At 40.9% G+C, this 23,579-nt stretch overlaps 1 protein-coding gene across 3 annotated transcripts in view; it reads right to left on the bottom strand.

The window, feature by feature from the left end:
* asz1 (ankyrin repeat, SAM and basic leucine zipper domain containing 1) overlaps positions 1 to 18,253 on the bottom strand; it is a 39,576-nt gene extending 21,323 nt beyond the window's left edge. The window contains exons 1-7 of one of the 3 annotated variants that reach the window (XM_036958738.1): positions 16,772 to 16,788; positions 16,539 to 16,589; positions 14,275 to 14,412; positions 9,721 to 9,846; positions 9,104 to 9,206; positions 6,997 to 7,119; positions 5,257 to 5,368 (exon numbers count right to left, since the gene is read on the bottom strand). In XM_036958738.1, coding sequence (XP_036814633.1) covers positions 5,257 to 5,368; positions 6,997 to 7,119; positions 9,104 to 9,206; positions 9,721 to 9,828 — 446 coding nt within the window. In that variant the 5' untranslated portion in view covers positions 9,829 to 9,846; positions 14,275 to 14,412; positions 16,539 to 16,589; positions 16,772 to 16,788. Of the gene's footprint in view, positions 1 to 5,256; positions 5,369 to 6,996; positions 7,120 to 9,103; positions 9,207 to 9,720; positions 9,847 to 9,969; positions 10,117 to 14,274; positions 14,413 to 16,538; positions 16,590 to 16,771; positions 16,789 to 18,137 lie in introns of those variants that run through there. The other 2 variants (XM_036958742.1, XM_036958735.1) reach the window with 2 other exon arrangements.
* Between the last annotated feature and the right edge of the window lie 5,326 nt (positions 18,254 to 23,579).

The raw sequence follows: 23,579 nt of genomic DNA, 5'->3' as shown, positions 1-23,579 counted from the left end.
AAAGCAGCGCTTGGCTTTGACACCTCTAGGGTGACATAAAACATATTGTAACTTACAGTAAGTAGTCTATGTTAAACAATTACTGCAAGTACTGCATTACTTAGTGGTTCACCACACTGTTTGGCCCAAACAAGCAGTCTTCTAGGTCAGTCCCAAACTCTGTCCTGGGGCCCCCCTGGGTGCACGTTTTGGTTTCTGCCCTAGCACTACACAGCTGATTCAAATAATCAAAGCTTGAATTGGTTATTTGAATTAGCTGTGTGGTGCTAGGGCAGAAACCAAAACGTGCACCCAGGGGGGCGGGACAGAGTTTGAGAAACCCTGCTCTAGGTCAGTTGTTGCTAATCTGCCTTCTATCATTGGGGAACACCCAAAACACTATATTTTTGGGGAAAGAGTGAGGCAGCCCATGCCATTGGTTACCCATCCTATTGTGTTGAGCAACAAACCGGCAAGTGTCAACCACTGACACAATTCAACTTTAAATCACCCGACACTGACAGAACAGAGGGTGAGAAACTGCATCAATCCAGAGGTGTGGGAATGGCCTGTGGCCATTCATCACAAAAAGTGAAGTTTCCCAGGGACACAGAGGGAGGATGTGTGTGTGAGAGAGAGAGAGTTTGTAAATCTGTGTGTATTGGTGACATCTAGAACTAGGTGAGTCGGGGCGTAGTAATCTATCATCCTAACACATTCCAGGTATTCAATTTTTCCTTCCTCTGAGCACAAGAGACGGGAAAAACAGGTTTGGCCTAAGGTATTGGTCTCAGTGGCAAACCAGTGACAAGGTCATTGGCTCACGGTGGGGTGCAGCCAGAGAGTGAAGGGTGGTGTGTGTTTGTACTGTATGCGTTTTTCATCACCAGTTTCAAATGAGCAGAGAATCGATACGTAGACGGGTTTGAGCAAACACAACTCCGACGTCACAACTCTGAGAACAATGGCCTTGAGAGATAAAACAACCTTACCAGATAAAACGATCAAACTCCCCTTCCTATGAAACCATTGTGACAGGTTATAATCAGTACATATCCTGTTCATAACCTCTGGAGAGGATGACCACACCACACACAGGCTGCCTACTCTCATCCTGCATCCCAAACAGTCCTTATCTCATCAAAGGTTTCAGTTGAAACTGATTTCCAGCTCTTATCCAACTGATGGGTCTATAGGCTGGAGGAAAATGCTTAACTTTTTCACCTGTTATTCAAAAGCCAGAGGACAGACACCGTAGAGGACGCAGAGGACAGACACCGTAGAGGACAGACACCGTAGAGGACGCAGAGGATAAACCAGAGATGTGATCATAACACCTGCTCTTTCCATTTATAGACTGACCAGGTGAAACCGATGATCCCCTATTGATGTCACACACGCACGCACACACACACACACACACAAAGGGGAGGAGACAGGTTACAGAAGGACTTTTAAGGCTTGAGAGATTGTGTATTTATTTGTGCCATTGAGGGTGAATGGCAAAGACAAATGATTTAAGTGCCTTTGAATGGGGCATGGTAGTAGGTGCCAGACGCACTGGTTTGTGTCAAGAACTAACGCTGCTGGATTTTTGACACTCAACAGTTTCCTGTGTGTATCAAGAATGGTCCACCACCCAAATGACATCCAGCCAACTTGACACAACTGTGGGAAGCATTGGAGTCAACAGGGCCAGCATCCCTGTGGAACACTTTCGACACCTTGTAGAGTCCATGCCCTGACAAATTGAGGCTGTTCTGAGGGAAAAACGGGGTATAACTCAATATTAGGAAGGTGTTTCTAATGTGTGGTATACTCAGTAGAGGTCGACTGATGATTTTTCAACGCCGATACCGATACACGATTATTGGAGGACCAAAAAAGCCGATACCGATTAAATCGGCAGATTTTTAAAAATATGTTTGTAATTATGACAATTACAACAATACTGAATGAACACTTAATTGAACATAATACATCAATAAAATGAATTTAGCCTCAAATAAATGAAACATGTTCAATTTGGTTTAAATAATGCAAAAACAAAGTGTTGGAGAAGAAAGTAATATGTGCCCATATGCACCATGTATGTGCGCCATGTAAAAAAGCTAATGTTTAAGTTCCTTGCTCAGAACATATCTAAGTTGGTGGTTCCTTTTAACATGAGACTTCAATATTCCAAGCAAGAGGTTTTTAGGTTGTAGTTAATATAGTATTTCTAGGACTATTTCTCTCTATACCATTTGTATTTCATATACTTTGACTATTGGATGGTCTTACAGGAAATATAGTATTGCCAGTGTAACAGTATAGCTTCCGTCCCTCTCCTCGCCCCTACCTGGGCTCGAACCAGGAACACATCGACAACAGCCACACTCGAAGCAGCGTTACCCATCGCTCCACAAAAGCCGCAGCCCTTGCAGCGCAAGGAGAATAACTACTCCAAGTCTCAGAGCGAGTGACGTTTGAAACGCTATTAGCGCACACCCAGCTAACTAGCTAGCCATTTCACATTGGTTACACCAGCCATTAGGCTGATAGGCTTGAAGTCAAACACAGAGCTGTGCTTGCGAAGAGCTGCTGGCAAAACGGACGAAAGCTGCTCAGTCAGACTGCTCTATCAAATCAGACTAAATTATAACATAATAACACACAGAAATACGAGCCTTTGGTCATTAATATGGTCGAATCCGGAAACTATAATTTTGAAAACAAACGTTTATTATTTCAGTGAAATACGGAACCGTTCTGTATTTTATCTAAGTCTAAATATTCTTGTTACATTGCACAACCTTCAATATTATGTCATAATTATGTACAATTCTGGCAAATTAGTTTGCAATGAGCCAGGCAGCCCAAACTGTTGCATATACCCTTACTCTGCGTGCAATGAACGCAAGAGAAATGACACAATTTCACCTGGTTAATATTGCCTGCTAAACTGGATTAGTAGTTATAACTAGTGATTATGATTGATTGTTTTTTATAAGGTAAGTTTAAGGCTAGCTAGCAATTTACCTTGGCTTCTACTACATTCGCGTAACAGGCAAGCTCCTCGTGGAGTGCAATGGTTAGAGCGTTGGACTAGTTAACTGTACGGTTGCAAGATTGGATCCCCTGAGCAGACAAGGTGAAAATCTGTCATTCTGCCCCTGAACAAGGCAGTTAACCCAACCCTTTTTTGTTTCAGGTATAACCCATTTGGTTCCAGACAGGTTTTTTTTTATTTAACTAGGCCGTCATTGAAAATAAGAATGTGTTCTTAACTGACTTGTCTAGTTAAAGGTCAAAAAAATAAAATAAATAAAAATCGGCGCCCAAAAATATCGATTTCCGATTGTTATGAAAACTTGAAATCGGCCCTAATTAATCGGCCATTCCGATTAATCGGGCGACCTCTAATACTCAGTGTATGTAATATTGTGTATGCAAAAGGACCTCACTTTGCTGCACCATCCAATGATCCAGGTTATTGTAGGCCACGGTTCCCAAACTGATTTTATATGGCCCTCCTAAGTTCTGAGCAAAATATATACATATATTTAAAAATGATAAACATATATTAAAAAAATAAGAAAATCAGCTCCAAATTATTAGTATTTTGGAAATCTGTTCCAAAGTATTCCCACGCATTATATATAAATGCAAGCAATATTTGAAAAGGTTGTGTTTTAGTCCAATATTATATATGTTTGGGCTTCTTGCAGTCAATTTGCAGTCTACAAATTATCTGAAATTATGTTCCGGCCCCTGACCATCCACTCAAGAAAAAAAATGATGTAGTTGATAATCCCTGCTGTAGGTTGAGAGAGTGGACCCCACATCTTGCTCCTGAACAAACACACCATCTTTAAATGTTCATTTGTTTATGATGCTGAGGGAAAGAAATGCATCTGGTGTGAATTGCTGGTCAAATACTCAGAGGTTAAGGCCATAGCTCTCTACCCACAAGAACCCCTGATCCTCTTTCTTCCCCTCCTGTTGTTGTAACTCCGTTCTTCCCCCCTTTCTTCTCGTACACATCCCTTCTGTCTCTCGTTACCGTTCTTCAAATATTTTGTCTGGAGAGGAAACAATCAATTTCCTACCGCCTGCTCTCGCTCGCTTTCAGGACAGTGTATGTGTGTGTAGGAGGGATGGGGTTGTGTGTGGCACGGGCAACGGCATAAGACAAGGGTGACGGAGAGTTTGTGAGGGGTGGGCGAAGGGCAATGGAGGTGGAGGGGAGAAGGCTAAGTTCGGAGCTTTCTCCTTGACTTGCCATGAGAAATGTCCAGCGATAATGACAACGTGTAAGTGGTTCCAGAATCCTCCCTCCCTCCCTGCCTGCTCTCCCTCCCTCCCTGCCTGCTCTCTCCCTGCCTGCTCTCCCTCCCTCCCTCTGTGTCTGGGCAGCATCAGGCAGTACAGTGTGTTTAGGTGGTGTGGAGGAGGGCTTCTCTTACTCTTGTTTAGTCCTTCTCCCCCCCTGCTCTGTAAGTGTTTATTGTCTGTCTGAAGGGGATCTGGGTATGTGTGCATGCAAATGCCATAACAGGGCATTCCACACAAAAGATAAATGCAGACCAACACACACTGTACTGTACTGAGACAAACACACACTGTACTCCAAGTGGTATAGTGGTGAACAGGGACACTGGACAGCACAGGAGAATGTCACAAGGTGGTCAAAGCCAGGGTCAAGACATGGTGCCAGGCAACAGGAAACACTGCTTCAGTCCTGGTACATTACATCACAGTAAATCATGTCTAAATGAATAAAACAGTGGATGAATGGGAACTCTAACCCTTAATGAATGTAATAACATGTTGCTGTTCACGTCTATTATGCCATGCCAACATAACAGTGTGGTCCTGTGGCTAAAAGGAAATACATACTGTAGTAGTGTTTCACAAGCTTGGCCATCAGAGGCTATATTATATTGTTTAATTTTTTATTTAACCTTTTTAACTAGGCAAGTCTGTTAAGAAAAAAAATCTTATTTACAATGACGGCCTACCCTGGCCAAACGACGCTGGGCCAATTGTGCACTGCCCCTATGGGGCTCTCAATCACGGCCGGATGTGATACAGCCTGGATTCGAACCATGGACTGTTGTGACGCCTCTTGCACTGAGATGCAGTGCCTTAGACCGCTGCGCCACTCTGGAGCCCATATCAGTCCCTGTGCTGCAGAGTATAACATGTACTATGTCTTATGATGAAATGACATGAAAATCCACACAGAGATACTCAAAACATGACAAAGACAGGCACATACACCGTCTCTCTCACCTGGTGAATGTGTTGGGATCAGCGTTTCTGGACAAGAGCAGCTCCACACACTGGACGATCTTGTCCTCACTGGCAGAAGCTGTGCATGCAGCCATCAGTACAGTGTACTGGTCTATGTAACACACAAAGAGCATTAGTACTGGGGCAGAATATTCAGTCCATGCATAATCTCATGACTATCATTTAACTAGACACAATTCAATGACAACAAAACCAATGTCAATGGATAAAACATCACATTAGACATTCAATCAATAGTCATTACAATAATAAGAAACCAGACATTGCAGGATGAGGCAGCATAATAAATATAATTTTGAAATTGGCCCTGTGAACAATGATGTGATCGATATCCTTTTATCTTAACTCGGGAACTGTGGTGTTGACTTCAGTGGCATTGTCTTGACATCTCAGACTCGGAACACAAGAGTGATGGCAATCTGCTGAATTCCTGTTTCGGCATGGACTGACTGTGTGCGTGTGTGGAGTGTACGTGTCTGTGAGTATGTTTTAGGTGGGAGCAATCATTGAGGGCAGTTGCAACCAGACTGACGGTTTGCGTCTGCAGTGGACCGGGGAAAATAAATAAAAGTCTGGGGTTGGCCTAGTGCTATGACGACAGCACCACGCTCTGTGTACCAGCTTTATCAATCACTCCTGCATTCCTCCCCCTCTCTTTCTCTCTCTCTTGGAGAAACACAAAATAGGAAGTGACCGCCGCTCTCCCGTTTAATTGTTTCCTTTCAAAGCCTCTGGCAACAGACGCCGCCACGGTGTGTGTAAACACACACACACACACACACACACACACACACACACCCCTGTCGTATGTACTGACTGGAATAACATACACACAGACAAAGACACCTGTAACATCCAAATGTGGTAGCACTGTCCCCAGTCTATCCATGACTTAAACTCTAGTCTCCCTTTCCAAGATCACCAATACAACAGATACATTCAATTTCTCCACGAGAGATAGAGAGAAAGACAAGAGGAATGAAACAGTCAAAGCTGTAAACTGAAAACACCGGCGGATTAGCAGCATGTTTTTCGACGGTTCCTCTTTAACGTCATAGATATTAAGTAATGGCAGATGAACTATGTAGCGAGGCTTCTAATTCGCTCTCCAGTCTTTGGCCGGGACACGTGTGGAAATTGAAAGAAGGTGTGAGAAGTGGAGGGGGGGGGTCACTCTGTATCACTGTGTGTGCGTTGGTGTGCATGTGTGTGCTTCGAGTGCAGTGTGTGTGTGCTTCATCAAGGAAAGCTGAAGTGGCACGTCGGAGGATGGGAAGATAAGGCTTGTGTCGTTCGATATCACAGAATTCCTTCCTTTCCTTGTCCATTGTGGGTGTTCTGACGGGCTGATGTAGTCAGCGGGAGCATTCTCTTTATTGCTCTCAGTCTCTACAGAGGTGGGTAGAGCAGAGAATCTCTTCTACAAGCAGAGACTTGCATAAACTGGATGATGTGAAAGAGTCTGGCAGCAATGAGTCAAATTCTAGATCACACACCTGTCTATGAAACCCTGAAAAACCATGAAGTCCCAAAAATAACTCCCTGGCGGAATGATTCAACATTTAGGTCTATTAACTTGTGTTAGAATAAGGCTGCACTTTTGTTCAACTACAATGCAACACATCACACCTGTAGTGCACCAGGACATTGTCAACATCTGAGTGCTGGTGAGGGCATGGTATTGAATACAGCTAACATAATATGACAGGTCTTTCTCACCTCTGCTGAAGTTAGCACTGGCCCCTCTGTCCAGCAGCAGCTTGGCGATGTCATAGTGAGCCATGTGCACAGCACACATCAGCGGTGTCCACTCAAACCCCAGCCTGGTCTCCACATCCAGGCCTAACAAGGCAGGGATTAGAAAGGTTAAACCAGTCCATACAGAGTTACAGCACTTAGCTATCTTACTAGGCACAAAGACCACAGATGGGTAAAATGTATATAGTATGTATAAGCTGGAAGTAGAGGCCTAAGTGTTGTTGTCCATTAGTTTACTCCAATTAGAGAAGGGTGGTAGAGTTAGGGGAAAATAAAGGATTTTATTTTATACATACATACGGGGGATTGGAAATGACACAGACAATTATATTGATAGAAGCTACAATCTGCAATATTAAAGCTTATCTACCCCCTAAAAATATGAACACATACACATACACACACACTCAAAAGTTTGGGGTCCCTTAGAAATGTTCTTATTTTTTAAAAAGCACATTTTTGTCCATTTAAAATAACACCAAATTGATAAGAAATACAGTGTAGACATTGTTAATGTTGTAAATGACTATTGTAGCTGGAAACGGCTGATTTTTTTAATGGAATATCTACAGAGGTCCATTATCAGCAACCACCACTCATGTGTTCCAGTGGCACGTTGTGTTAGTTACTCGAAATGTATAATTTAAAAAGGCTAATTGATCATTAGAAAACACTTTGGCAATTATGTTAGCACAGCTGAAAACTGTTGTTCTAGTTAAAGAAGCAATAAAACTGTGCCTTCTTTAGACTTTTATTTTACCTTTATTTAACCAGGTAGGCCAGTTGAGAACAAGTTCTCATTTACAACTGCAATCTCGCCAAGATAAAGCACAGCAGTGTGACAAAAAAAAAAAAGAGTTACACATGGGATAAACAAACGTACAGTCAATACCACAATAGAAAAATCTACGTACAGTGTGTGCAAATGTAGTAAGATTAGGGAGTTAAGGCAATAAATAGGCCATAGTGGCGAAATAATTACAATTTAGCATTAACATTGGAGTGATACATTTGCCGATGACAATGTGCAAGTAGAGATACCAGGGTGCAAAACAATACAGGGATGAGGTAGTTGGATGTGCTATTTACAGATGGGCTGTGTACAGGTACAGTGATCCGTAAGCTGCACTGTCAGTTGATGCTTGAAGTTAGTGAAGGAGATATAAGACTACAGCTTCAGTGATTTTTGCAATTCGTTCTAGTCATTGGCAGCAGAGAACTGGAAGGAAAGGGGGCCAAAGGAGGTGTTGGCTTTGGGGATGACCAGTGAAATATACCTGCTGGAGCGCGTGCTACAGGTGGGTGTTACTATGGTGACCAGTGAGCTGAGATAAGGCGGAGCTTTACCTTGCAAAGACTTATAGATGACCTGGAGCCAGTGGGTTTGGCGGCAAATATGTTGGGAGGACCAGCCAACGAGAGCATACAGGTCGCAATGGTGGGTAGTATATTAGGCTTTGTGACAAAACGGAGGGCACTGTGATAGCAAATTGGATGCAGTCTGAGTAGTGTTGGAAGGGAAGCTATTTTGTAAATTACATCGCCGAAGTCAAGGATCGGTAGAATAGTCCGTTTTAAGAGGGTAAGTTTGGCAGCATGAGTGAAGGAGGCTTTGTTGTGAAATAGGAAGCCAATTCTAGATTTAATTTTGGATTGGAGATGCATATTGTGAGTCTGGAAGGAGAGTTTACAGTCTAACCAGACACCTAGCTATTTGTAGTTGCATTTAATTTGATTTTCTATCAAAAACAAGGACATTTCTAAGTGACCCCCAACTCTTGAACGGTAGTTTACACGCTATTTTTTTTTAGGGGGTAGACCAGCTTTAATACTACTAATAGATTGTAGCTTCCGTCAATGTAATTGATTTAAAAAATAACTCAGATCAGTACCAAAGGTTGCAAACACTGTCATTTACAGAACATTGCCTGAACAAGAGGGCTAAAACCAAAGATTATAATATTCAGTAAAAGGCTGACTGTATAACTGGTGCTTCAATTTCAAAATTGTAACAGATCATAATGGCAATTTCCTAATGTAGAATTGACTGTTCATTATCAAAACCTGCCATTGTCCAACAGCTGCTGGACCAGCTGGACATCTTTGGTGTTGATGGCTCTTTTCAAAGTGGAGACCTTATCCTCTGCTTCTGGGACCCCTGCATCTGTGCTCTGTTAGTTTCAAGTTTTAATGTCACATGCACAAGTACAGTGAAATGCCTTTCTGTTAGAAATGAATTACACAATGCTGGTACATTAAATTATGAGTACTTCACTGTGTGTTGTATTTTAAAAGTGATTGTTGTCTGGTTGGTAGGTAGGTCATGAAGCTAGCCTGGTCAAACTACTAGACAAGACAGACCGTCTGGGATAGTTGTCGCCACCTGCTGGATTGGATTTACCATCTTCCTCTCACACTGTTACATGCACGCAATAGCTAGCTAGCTAGATTTAAAAAAGTATCGTAACTAAACAATACAAATACTAAAGATAAATGGTTGTCTTGGATCATAATCAAACGAGAACCTGACAAGTTACTGCGCATTCAACAGAGCTGGCAAATACCTAGCCAATTCATCTTAAACATTAACTATAGTTATCTAGCTGGCATTAGCATTTTAGCTGGCTCGAGCGCAAGATGACAGATACGAAATTATTGGAGAAACAAATAGGAAATATGTGTCACCTCAATTAAGGGGACCTTTATCGACTTTGAAAATCCAATGTCCCACTCGTCGTTGCTCCCATCGCTTTCGTCTCCTGCAGGGAAGGCATATTCCACCTTGTTGGACATGATGGCCTCGAGTATCTTCTGTAAAAAGGGGAACACTCTTTTCACGGCCCTTCGATACCGAAGTTACTTTTTCGTAACAGGTTAGGAGACTGAGATTGGGGTTAGGAAAAGAGTTAGGGTTTGCCAAAATGATATCCTAACCTGGTACGAAAATCACTTCGTATCGAAGTGACGTGAAGAGTGTGTTCGGTATAAAGCTTCAAGACGCACGTGACTATGGAGGGCGCTCCATGAGGTCACCCGGGTGACAATGTCAGATTCAGGTCAAGTTTGCACATCCAGGTCTACATCGTTAATATGCTATATACATCAGTGGTCTAGACCATAATCCAAAAGTATTTTAAGAACAGGAATTGTGGGTGTTATAAAAACGTTTCAGAGTTCTACCCAGTGGAAAACTGACGGACCAAAGGGGCACCCTATTTGACTTTGAAGCTGCCATACCAGTTTAGTTGTAAGAATGTGCATGTTCTGTTTGTTGCAGCTATGCCAGCCTGCATGATTGTCAACCCAATCACTTCAAAAAGTAGGATACCTGTGCAGTTCGAGAAATAAGAGAGGAAGCCATATACAAGGTCAGTGCCAGTACCACATATTCAATGTGCAAGGATACTGAAGCCTGATCTCACAAGTTTACATTCTCAGGAGTTTACGTTCTATTTCGAAAAGATAGATATTCTCTGAAGCAAGTGTGGACACTAGACTGAGGAGTAAATTTCACACATCCCAATGAGCTACATAGGCAGGGATTACAAGAAAGTGACTGGTAGCAGGGTCATTTTAGTAAAGTATTGCAGTAGCACAAGTGGTGGGTGGGTGGGTGTGTGTATGTAAGCAGCCGCATAGTGCCCCAGGCCCCCAAAATGTTTATATTTTAAATGTTTAGGAACTCAGTTGGGGTTTTAATTTACTTGTTATGTCAGTCACTGACAGTCACTCAATTAGCCATGTCAGCATTTTTTATTTTTTTTTGATTGCCCAGGGGCCCTGACCTCAAGGGGGCCCCCATTGATTTTGTTAGTCACTCTCACTCAAGTATCATTCATTTCAAGAAATTAGCTGTAAAACTACAAAATGTTCTCTTCACTCCATGACATAATGTACGTTTTTTTTACTTTAATACTTCTTTTTTTATCTCTGTCGTCAGGAGGGGGGCCACTAAAATGTATTGTTTCTGAGGTGAGGGGCCCCACAAGTGTGTGTGTGTGTGTGTGTGTGTGTGTAAGAGTGTCTATTACTATAACCTTTTAACATTTGCATAAATTAATTTGCATTTGAATTACACTGAACAAAAATATAACGCAAAATGTATGCACTAAAAGCTTATTTCGCAAAAACGTTGTGCAAAAAAATTGTTTACATCCTTGTTAGTGAGCATTTCTCCTTTGCCAAGATAATCCCTCCACCTGGCAAGTGTGGCATATCAAAAAAAAGATTAAACATGATCATTACACATGTGCACCTTGTGCTGGAGACAATAAAAGGCCACTCTAAAATATGCAGTTTTGTCACACAACAAAATGCCATAGATGACTGAAGTTTTGAGGGAGTGTGAAATTGGCATGCTTGACTGCAGGAATGTCCTCTAGAGCTGTTTCTAGATAATTGAATGTTAATTTCTCTACCATAAGCCTCTTCAACGTTATTTTGGAGAATTGTGCTGTCCTTCTCTATGCAAAGGAGATGTGTCATGCTAAAGTAGGCTTATGGTCTTGCATGAGGTCTTCTCTGTTGCTAATACTGTTTTCTGATCCACGCCCCTACTTTTTCTTTAAGGTATCTGTGACAAACAGATGCATATCTGCATTCCCAGTCATGTGAAATTCATAGATTAGGGCCTCATTTATTTATTTCAATTGACTCATTTCCTTATGTGAGTTGTAACGCAGTAAAATCTTTCAAATTGTTGCATGTTGTGTTTATATTTATATTAAGTGTATACAGTATCAAAAATGTTTTGACACACAATCTAAGTAGGGTGAGTCTAAACATCTCAGCATTGGTTTGGAGTTAATTGAGCCCCACAGTGGGTGCGTTGTAATACAATTTGTTTTTCCACCATTCATTTTTCCCAAATGAGATTTTAGAAACACTTCAAATGAAGTATGTGTTTTGTGTAGACTTACCTTAGCGTGACATTTTCATAACCGTGTCATTTCTCTCTCGGACAAGGTGAGTTTGATCAATATATTTACTCTCAAAATTGTTTACTCTCAAAATTGTTAAATGCTAATTAGCAACAGAGAAGACCTCACGCGAGACTACAAATTCCTGCAGGAAGCTTCTGCACGTCATCTCTAGCCGACCCTGTCAGCTACCTTCTGTGCCCAATCAATGAGGAATCCATTTGCTGTATTAAAATGAATTGAATTAAATGTGTTGAACTTCTTCAGTCCCCTTTCTCTCTGTCTTAGCTACCCACTGACTACACTTTAGCTAGCTAGTTAGCAGAGCAGTAGATACAAAACTATATGTTTTTACTTAGCCTGTATAATTGTTTGTACAGTATGTTGACTTTGGTCTCTATTTCAGACCTTATGGCATTTTTTGAAGGATGAGCTTGAGCATTAAAAGGTGGAAAGACTACTGATAAGTCTGGCCATGTGGAGAAGTGCAGCTATGATGAAGGGCAACATACCGGTTTGGTCAGGGCCAGCATGAGGGATAAAGTTTATCCTGTGTTGGTGAGTGTAGCTATTAAGAAAAGTTTGAGCATCTTAGCAATACAGTGTGGATACCAGACTTAGATGAGTGATAACTCAGTTCTAGAATGTTGTCATTGATGAGAATGAATCAAAAAAATCTATTGACAAATTTATTGTTGAGACATCCAGAGACAAATCTTCAAATTTACTTTTTAGGAGTGGTCTGTCATAGAGTAGTAGTTCCCAACGTTTTCGGCTACAGTATCACCAATTGAATTTCTCTCTGCCCGGAGTACCCTTAAAGTACGCCCACATGTGCATTTTACCATTAGGCCTATGGTCTCATGAGTCTTCTCAAGTACCCCCTGTGGGTAGGCCAAGAACCTTCAGGGGTCCTAGTACCTCAGGTTGGGAACTACTGTCACAAAGCTATATGCATTCACAGTCTTCATTTGTATGATCCTTCCCATTGTAATTGATAAGTCAAGTGATAAAATACAAAGTGATCAATTAAAAGTTTATGGAAAAACTGCACTAGTCCTCATATGAAAAGTATAGGAAAGTACTGATCCCATTATTTATCTTGTGTATTTCTGTATGGTTGTTGTTTTTAGTGTTGTCTGACACAGATACTGTATACAGGTCGCTGCAGTATGTTAAAACCACATTAGTTGCAACTTCCAGGAGTAGCTTGAAGGAGTGCATTGAACGGTACACTGAGTAGGTTTACTTCTGCAGATCCTTCTAACTTGGAGTAGCAACTTCTACGTCAGTACAGTCAATGACCATCCAGTTGACGCATCAAACCTTAAAGTCAGACAGGAAAGTGATGTGCAACAGAGACCTAGGACCGTATTTGGGGAAGCCCTGACTTATAGGAGCCATGGGCTTAAGTCAAGTCGGTCAGTCATTTAACTAGTCATGTTCAAACTGTCTTTGTGATTTGTGTGGGGAAAATGTTGAGCCAGTCCCCAACAGCCTGAAGAAACACCTGGTGGGACTAACAAGAACCACAACTAGGCTACTAACTAAAGGCTATGGAGGCAAGCCTCACTCACTGGACAAAGAGTTGAAGCACTCCATTTTCTTAGAACACGGAGGTCACCACTTCTGGCAAATGTTTCCCTCAAAATGCTGAGCTGAAAAACCATGGGATGGAGGATTTATCTGTAATGCTCACGTAGATGATCAGGACAGTCTAGGATACTATTTGCCCCGAAGGAGGTGAAGTCTTGCGGTGAGCTATACGACTGTATTTCTGATTCTAAATCTCAAGAGGAAAGTTAACCATCTGAGTCGCGAGATCACTAAGGAGGACCAACAGTGGTTGTCAGATTGTCTGTATTGTACCACAGATGCATTCGTAAAACAAAACAGTTTCTGTGGTTTGTATGGGAAAAACATTTAGCCCACAAGATGCACCTCAGTGAGAACATTCTGTAATTGTGCCATGGTGGAGATGCCTGAAACTTCAATGTTTCCATTGGAGTCCAAATAAGAAGTAAGTAGAGTTGGATTGGACACACCCTACGAAAATCATCTGGACTGCTTAACTAGACAGAGAGCAAGAGAGAGAGAATACATCTAAGAATGGGAGAGCCATTACTTCCACCAGATCTCCTTAAGGAGGGTGGCATTGAACATCATGCACTGCTTCTCATGGGCGGAGCCTGAAGATGTTCTGCATGTCATGCCTCATGTCTAAAACATGGGGAAAAACATGGGAAAAAGGGGAGACAAAAGTCAATCTATAAATTCAATGTTTTACACAATATTGTATCACATTTGATTAGTTACTGACCTGTCCGTCCGCATGCTCGATCGGCTGTAGCCTCTACAACTGACTCTCGTGCTGGATCACACTGGCACAAGATGTCCATGCACCGGATGGCCTGAGGGATGTGGTGGGTCTTTTTCAATGCTGTATCACCATCTTTATCTGGACAGAAAATGTATTGTTTATCCTAACACAAACACACCTTGGACAACGTGACAAGTGGTCCCTCAACACCCAATCCTAAATCATGAGAACCATACACAAACATACTGTGCAGATATACAATGCATTCGGAAAGTATTCAGACCCCTTCCCCTTTTCCACATTTTGTTACATTACAGCCTTATTCTAAAATTGATTAAATACAACTTTTCCCCTATCAATCTACACACAATACCCCATAATGACATAATGAACATTTATGCAAAATAAAAAACAGAAATACCTTATTTATATGTATTTGCTATGAGACTCCAAATTGAGCTCAGATGCATCCTGTTTCTATTGATCATCCTTGTAATTTTTCTACAACTTGATTGGAGTCCACATGTGGTAATTTCAATTGATTGGACATGATTTGGAAAGGCACACACCTGTCTATATAAGGTCCCACAGTTGACAGTGCATGTCAGAGCAAAAACCAAGCCATGACGTCGAAGGAATTGTCTGTAGAGCTCTAAGACAGGATTGTGGCGAGGTACAGATCTGGGGGTTGGGTACCAAAACATATATGCAGCTTGGAAGGTCAAAAAAGAACACAGTGGCCTCCATCATTCTTAAATGGAAGAAGTTTGGGAGCTGGCCGCCCGGCCAAACTGAGCAATCGGGGAGAACGGCCTTGGTCAGTGAGGTGACCAAGAACCTGATGGTCACTCTGACATAGCTTTAGAGTTCTTCTGTGTTGATGAGAGAACCTTCCAGAAGGACAACCATCCCTGAGGAACTCCACCAATCAGGCCTTTATGGTAGTGTGGCCAGACAAAAGCCACTCCTCAGTAAAAGGCACATGATAGCCCGCTTGGGGTTTGCAAAAAGGCACCTAAAGGACTCTCAGACCCTGAGAAAAAAGGTTATCTGGTCTGATGAAACCAAGAGAGCTCAGACTGGGGCGAAGGTTCACCTCAACAGGACAATGACCCTATGCACACAGCCAAGACAACGCAGGAGGAATGGCTTCGGGACTGGTATCTAAATGTCCTGAGCCCGGACTTGAACCTATCTAACATATCTGAAGAGACCTAAAAAAAATAGCTGTACAGAAATGCTCCCCATCCACCCTGACAGAGCTTGAGAGGATCTGCAGGTGTGTCAAGCTTGTAGTGTCATACCCAAGAAAACTCGAGGCTGTAATCGCTGCTTCAACATACTAATGTAGCTAGCTAGCCAACCAAGGTGCCTAACTAGCTAGCCCACCTGGCGATATTTAGCTAGTTAACATTAGCTCATCGTTCATGTAGTCAGACTTTACTACGTGGTGACATGCTAGTTAACGATCCTTGCCATGGTGCTGTGCTAACGTTAGCTAGCAATATCACTACATCAAAAAGTATTACTACAAGAACTGTGAGCTAAGGTTAACTAGCTGGCTTGTCAATAATAAAAGGTCACAACAGTAATTTTGCTAGCCTATGCTGGTTTTCTTTTTACTTGTAAGAAAGGTAACCGGTGTTATACACGTAACTACAGTCAGTGGTTATGTAGTTAATTTTCATAAGCACCTAGCTAACCACAGATCTTTGACTTATTACCCAAAATAGTTTGTTAACAGCTAGCAAACGGCTTAGCTTATCACACGGCTCCAGCGACGGCTCTTAGAGGTTGGAAAACGATAAAATGCATGTGTCCTTATTGGAGTAGTGGTTATAATCCGGTACATAGCACAGAACCATCCTTGCTTCTATCAACATAGATACCTAAGGTAGGCTAGCTAGCTATAAAGGCCAGGGTCATTTTCAAAAATCTAGTTTTAAAAAATGCTACGGTAGGTAATTTGAAAAATTCTGAACAACAATCAACATGATAAGTACACAACTTCAATGATGTAATCGAGAAACTACAAAAAGGCTATGTTATTCTATTTGGCTTGACTTGGTAGGTTACTTGCTACTTGTTGGCGTGAGTTTGCATGAAGAAATGTGGAGGTTTTTCCAACCCTTGAAACACTGCCTTGGGTGATGAAGTCAAAGCTTGAGACAGGATGTGTAGTTCTGTATGATAGTCACATTAGCGGCTAGTTAGCATTTCATTTAGATGGGGTAAATGCAGGTGAAAATATTGATAAAAGTTACCTTGTCCGAGAGAGATTTACACGGTCATCCAAACATCAAGCCAGGGTACGCCTATATGAAACACAGACCTTATATGAAGTGGTTCTAAAATCACCTATGGAAAAATGAATGGTGCAAAAACAGTTGGAACAATTTCCGTGTTTGACCTCAAGGTTTTATGGGTATTATGACTCATACTGTGGTATACTATAGCTTAAGCGTTAAAAAATGAGATAGGTCTAGAATTGTGTTACCATTCTAGTCAGTGGCCCCCCTTTTTTTTGCCATTGTAATGCATGGGTATCCATAGCAACGGCTCCCGTTTGGGCTGCTCAATGATGCGATATGAAAGAGCTGTTTGTTAGCTGACGTTAGTTAGCTGCTTTTTGTCACTCTAAACTCTGACAAACAGCTGTAAGCGTTTACTCTAAATTGTATGAGTATCCATAGCAACCATAGTATCTATAGCAACAGCTCCGTTTGAGCTGATCAATGATGAGTTGGCAGGCCGTCATTGTAAATAAGAATGTGTTCTTAACTGACTTGTATAGTTAAATAAAGGTTACATTTTACAACAAAAAAAAGTTTTATTGAGACATGAGAAACCTGTTAGCTGATGTTAGCTTCTTTTTTTCCCGTCACTCTAAACTCCTACAAAAACAGCTGTATGTTAGATCCATTGCGGAAATGTTTGTTCCGCAGACAGATTTGAATTGCAGAGTAGACAAAGATGGCATAGTCTCTAACTTTTTCTCTAACTTATTCGGAAAGTGGTCAAAATGTCAGTTGTTTATAAAAAAGTTACAGAAGATGTTGTTGATGCGGTCACTTAAACAGCTGTAACGTTTGATTGGTACCAAATAATTTTGTTATTATTTTAGATTAGCAGAGAAGTAGAGGAAGATGTCATGCCCTCTAACTTTTTGTGTAAGTGTTTCGCAAAGTGGTCAAAGTAGCTGATTTGTGTCAAAAGTTGCATTTACAGGGAACGGAAGTTGGAAGTGATGATGTCACAATGAATAGCTTCAGAATGTTGAAATGTTGAATGAAGATGGACAAAAAGAAAGACACAAATGTATACCGGTAGTTTAAAAAGTATAAATAATATTTAAAAAGTTGAATGCAAGCACATTATTCCAGAACAGTCTGCATATTTTAAAAGTTTGAATGGCTTTCTAGCTAAAACGGTGTAAGGAGTAGCATGCAGAAGAAGAATAATAAGAAAAAGAGGTATGACGAAGATTAAAGTCGGGACTTTTGCTTTGCAAGTACCACCTAATAAAAAGTATGACGAGAATTTAAAGTGGGGAATAAGAAGAAGTATAACGAATATGTAAAGTTGGGACTTGCGAAGCAAAAGTTTGCCTTTGTAGCAGTATATTCACCACTCTCTCAAACGTTTAACTCTGCCCTCTCACGGCACAGGCCGAGGGCCTGAGAGGTGAAACGTCCTACCCCAGCTCGGAGCCCGCTCAATTGAGCAACTAGAGACCCCGCAGACAGTGTGTTTGCGAGATACCGGAAAAAACTGTCCCGCGACTCTACAGACATCCCAATACAAACAAAAACCGACTTTCGGAGAAAGAGTGCACAACTGATACTGTAAATAGTCGCTTATACCTGCCACCAGAGACTTCTATTGCAGTAATGTTGAAGGTTTCCTGGCAAGTATTACTTAGCCAGCTAGGATGAAGGAGAAGCTAACGTTAAACTGAGTAAGAAATACATTACTAACTTCTCATAGGCTACCGAGACAGACAGTGACGTGGTGATCAGTGGTGTGGCTGAAGGCTGGTAAAGCAGAGGAAGCAAGCAGAGGGGTTGGTACAGTGGTTCCCAAACATGGGGCTGGGGCCCCTTGTGGGGTCCCCTGAGGAAATCTGTACTAATCTCATCAAACAAGTTAAGAACTTAAAAAAAAATAAGATATGTTTCATATAGGCCATGTGGATATTTTCATATCTTCCATATAGGCCGACATTAAAATGCAAACAATACAGTAAAAAAATGTCATAGGTTTCTGTTTTGTCTCTGATGCTACGTGTCAGTGTGAATCATTTCTAATATTCTCACTTTCAGGGGTATAACATTACAATTGTATAACTAATGTTTTTTCTCTTCTCCAAATAGCATATTACATTTTTTTATTTGTAAATAATTGCAGTAAATTATTTCAGAAACAGCCCCCCTCCTTCCAGACCTCACTAAAACTCAAATCTTGATTACGGCCCTGACCATGGTAGTGTAACAGTATAACTTTAGACCGTCCCCTCGCCCATACCCGGGCGCGAACCAGGGACCCTCTGCACACATCAACAACAGTCACCCTCGAAGCATCGTTATCCATCGCTCCACAAAAGCCGCGGCCCTTGCAGAGCAAGGGGAACCACTACTTCAAGGTCTCATTGAAACGCTATTTAGTGCGCACCACCGCTAACTAAGCTAGCCGTTTCACATCCGTTACAGTAGCTGTTTGGAGAATAGGGATTTTGTATGGTCTCACCTGACCCTGGTAGCTATTTGGAGAATAGGCATTTTGCATGGTCTCACCTGATGGTGAACTGAGAGAATACCCGATGTGTCCTACACTCTTTGAAAAGGGATCTTCGGCTGTCCCTATAGGAGAACCCTTTTTGGGATCCATGTAGAACTGCAACTATTCATGGGCTCCAGAGTGGCGCAGTGGTCTAAGGCACTGCATCTCAGCGCAAGAGGCGTCACTACAGCCCCTGGTTCCATTCCAGGCTGTATCACAACTGGTTGTGATTGGGAGTCCCATAGGGCGGTGCACAATTGGCCCAGTGTCGTTAGGGTTTGGTAGGCTGTCATTGTAAATAAGAATTTGTTCTTAGCTGACTTTTTATTAGATTTTTTTATTTAACCTTTATTTAACTAGGCAAGTCAGTTAAAAACAACATTTTATTTTCAATGACTTTCCTAGTTAAAAACATTTTTTAAATAAAAAAACCTCTCTGGAGCCAAATGGGTTATACCTGAAACCAAAAAAGGGTTCTCCTATGGGGACTGCCGAAAAACCCTTTTAGGTTCTAGCATCTTTTTTTCTACGAGTGTAAAGATTATGATGAGGGGTCAAGATGTGAGAGAAGACTGTTTGTAGCCCACTAGCACGCTTTTTAAAGGCTACAAAGGAAGTTAAGGCTGGCTTTCACTTTTTATCTGTGTTCCATAATGGAATGTCTTGACTTTGTCTTGACTTTTTCATCCTCCCTAAAACTGTACTGATTAAATTGTGATTAAGCTGATAGAAAGTTTCGAGTTCTCTCAGTTAGCAGAGCCATGTTTGTTTTTGCTCCAGTAATCTCAGAATATGATTGTAAGAATTGTTGGTACTATACCTTTTTATGTCTGACATGGTGTGATCTGATCATTCTACAGCAATTTGTGAATGACATTGTTGAATCATTTGTTTCCTATCTCTATCTCTACTTGTTTCCTATCTCTACTCTAACGTTTTGAGTAAATACACTCAGGTTATTAAAATATAATACAGCATTGTCCATTAAGTAGCCTATTTTATTCTAAGCCATTCGATGTCGCACACACTATTCATTTTTTTCTTGATATTTCAAAGTGTAGAAGAGTTGTTCCACGGAGTGAATCCTTTTTGTGTAGTGTAACTTGTTGAAAAAGGATGTTTGATTTCACCAAATTTGAACATTCTGTCATGAAGAGCACATTATAAAAACTTAATAAAAAACATGTTTTTCCCATCTTAAAGCTTCAGTATGTAACTTCTTGTGTGAAGTAGAAAAGTGAGTTATAGATCTGTCACTCTCATTGAAAGCATGTCTAAGAAGCGGTAGATCTGTTCTATGTGCACTATTTATATGCTTCCCATTCTTAAGTTTAGCTTTTGCTTTACTTTCAGTTTTGTACACCAGCCTCAAACAGCTGAAAATACAATATTTTTGGTTAATGAAAATATATCTCTCAGCATTTTAGATTGTACAATGATTCTCTACACGTAATTCCCCCCAAAATTGTACCCTTATTTTACCAGGTAAGTTGACTGAGAACACATTCTCATTTACAGCAATGACCTGGGGATAAGTTATAGTGGAGAGGATGAGGGCCAGATTGGGAATTTAGCCAGGACACCGGGGTTAACACCTCTACTCTTATGATAAGTGCCATGGGTTCTTTAGTGACCACAGAGAGTCAGTTTAACGTCCCATCTGAAAGACGGCACCCTACACAGGGCAATGTCCCCGATCACCGGGGCATTGTTTTTAGACCAGAGGAAAGAGTGCCTCCTACTTGCCATATGAAAATCATTTTTAGTTCCTTTTACTGCACACATTCAGTTTAATCATTTTAAAAGATATTGCATCTCCTCCTTTTTGGAAGATTTTGGCTTTCTGATAATGTATCAATAATAACAAATAAAAATGTTCATGAGAAAATACAAGTTGGGCATAAACTAAAATTTTACCGCCTCTCAAACCTGATTCTGGGGCCCATTCCTCCCACACTGTCACTGTCCTCAAGCCCACTATCACAATCAGAGGGTATGCTCGATTAGGCTCCTTTCGCCCATGTAATGTCCCTGTGTTCATTGCCTGCGAAGGCTGTGAATGTCAGTGGATATGTTGGCATACCATTGACCAAGGCCATCATTTTACATCAAATTATATGTCATTCATTGAGCATTATATTGCCCTGAAAAGTCGTCTACTGAACAACATTTCCCTGAGGCAACAAAAAAAGTAGCCTCTCCTAACAAAAATACATTTTTTTTTTAAATATACAGTACCAGTCAAACGTTTGGACACGCCTGCTAATTCAAGGGTTTTTCTTTATTTTTTTCTATGTTCTACATTGTAGAATAATAGTGAAGACATCAAAACTATGAAATAACACATATGGAATCATGTAGTAACCAAAAAAGTTGAACATTTATTTTATATTTGAGATTCTTCAAAGTAGCCACCCATTGCCTTGATGACAGCTTTGCACACTCTTGGCATTCTCTCAACCAGCTTCATGAGTCACCTGGACTGCATTTCAAATAACAGGTGTGCCTTGTTAAAAGTTCATTTGTGGAATTCCTTTCCTTCTTAATGTGTTTGAGCCAATCAGTTGTGTTGTGACAAGGTAGGGGTGGTATACAGAAGATAGCCTTATTTGGTGAAAGAACAAGTCCATATTATGGCAAGAACAGCTCAAAAAAGGAAAGCGAAACGACAGTCCATCATTACTTTAAGACATGAAGGTTAGTCAATCTGATACATTTCCAGAACTTTGAAAGTTTCTTCAAGCGCAAGATCCGCCACAGGAAAGGAAGACCCAGAGTTACCTCTGCTGTGGAGGATAAGTTCATTAGAGTTACTAGACTCATACATTGCAGCCCAAATACATGCTTCACGGAGTTCAAGTAACAGACACATCTCAACATCAACTGTTCAGAGGAGACTGCATGAATCAGGCCTTCATGCTCGAATTGCTGCAAAGAAACCACTACTAAAGGACACCAATAATAAGAAGAGACTTGCTTAGGCCAAGAAACATGAGCAATGGACATTAGATCGGTAGAAATCTGTCCTTTGGTCTGATGAGTCCAAATGTGAGATTTTTTGTTCCAACCGCTGTGTCTTTTTGAGACGCAGAGTAGGTGAACGGTGAACGGATGTTCTCCACATGTGAAGCATGGAGGAGGAAGTGTGATGTTGTAGGGGTGCATTGCTGGAGACACTGCCTGTGATTTATTTAGAATTCAAGGAACACTTAACCAGCATGGCTCCCACAGAATTCTGCAGCGATACGCCATCCCATCTGTTTTTTGCTTAGTGGGACTATCATTTGTTTTTCAACAGAACAATGACCTAACACAACTCCAGCCTGTGTAAGTGCTATTTTACCAAGAAGAAGGAGAGTGATGGAGTGCTGCATCAGATGACCTGGCCTTCACAATCACCTGACCTGATCCCAGTTGAGATGGTTGGGATGAGTTGGACCACAGAGTGAAGGAAAAGCAGCCAACAAGTGCACAGCATATGCGGGAACTCCTTCAAGACTGTTGGAAAAGCTACTTTAAAGAGTCTAAAATATATTTTGATTTGTTTAACACTTTTTTGGTTGCTACAGAATCCATGTGTTATTTCATAGTTTTAATGTTTACACTATTATTCTATAATGTAGAAAATAGTGAAATAAAGAAAAACCCTTGAATGAGTAGGCGTTTCCAAACTTTTGGCTGGTACTGTATATAAAAACAAAATATGTTTTAAAAAAAACAATAAAATATGTTTCTTTAGAGGTTATTACACTACTACATTTTTTTGTGTCAATTTAGCTCTATTGACACATGAAAAATAATTACATGTAACGTTACTGTACTTTTCACTCACACAATGCACTCAGGTGCTATTGGTTCCTGAAAGAAGGTCCCTCCCCCAATTGAGACATCATACCGACTTCTGGACCTCATTAGATTGTTTACAGACGTGTCATCACATATTATCATCACATATTGTCATGTGTAGGAATTTAAACAAATATAATTTGGTAGTGTGAGGGGATAAAATGTTTCCTGTTGCCGATGTGCAGTTAGAGGGTTAAAAATCAGATTTATTGAATTTTCCACATGGTCTATATTAAAGGGCACTTAGTTTAATATAACAGGCATTTAAAATTAATTTCGTGGAATGACCTACAAAAAGATTTCACCTACTTTGTCTTGAATATTCTCCAGACTAACTCTATCATCTAATCTTTTTAGACTAATGCGTTCATTGCTTGGAGCCTCAGGTGATATAATTGGATTTTCTGAAGGATCACATTAATTCTATAAAATGTATGATATCACATATCCTCTTATTGATTCAAATAATAGGTCACATAATTGCAGAAGAGGTGATTTCCCTGAAACTTTCCTGCTAAAAGTTGTACGCCGTGTAGTAGTTTATGTCTCTGCAAATTGGGTTGCCACAATATGCAAGCCGTGTCATTTTTGCAGAGGCCTGTCAGTATGGAAATGACGCGCTCGGGATCTTTGGCGAGACCATAAATTATTCTCTTGCTAACCACGGTGTTCTCATTGTT

The sequence above is a fragment of the Oncorhynchus mykiss genome, chromosome 2, assembly GCF_013265735.2.
Source record: "Oncorhynchus mykiss isolate Arlee chromosome 2, USDA_OmykA_1.1, whole genome shotgun sequence".
Taxonomy (NCBI): Eukaryota; Metazoa; Chordata; class Actinopteri; order Salmoniformes; family Salmonidae; genus Oncorhynchus; species Oncorhynchus mykiss.
The sequence above is the reverse complement of the archived record's forward strand: the minus strand, read 5'-3'. Positions and strand labels throughout refer to the sequence as shown.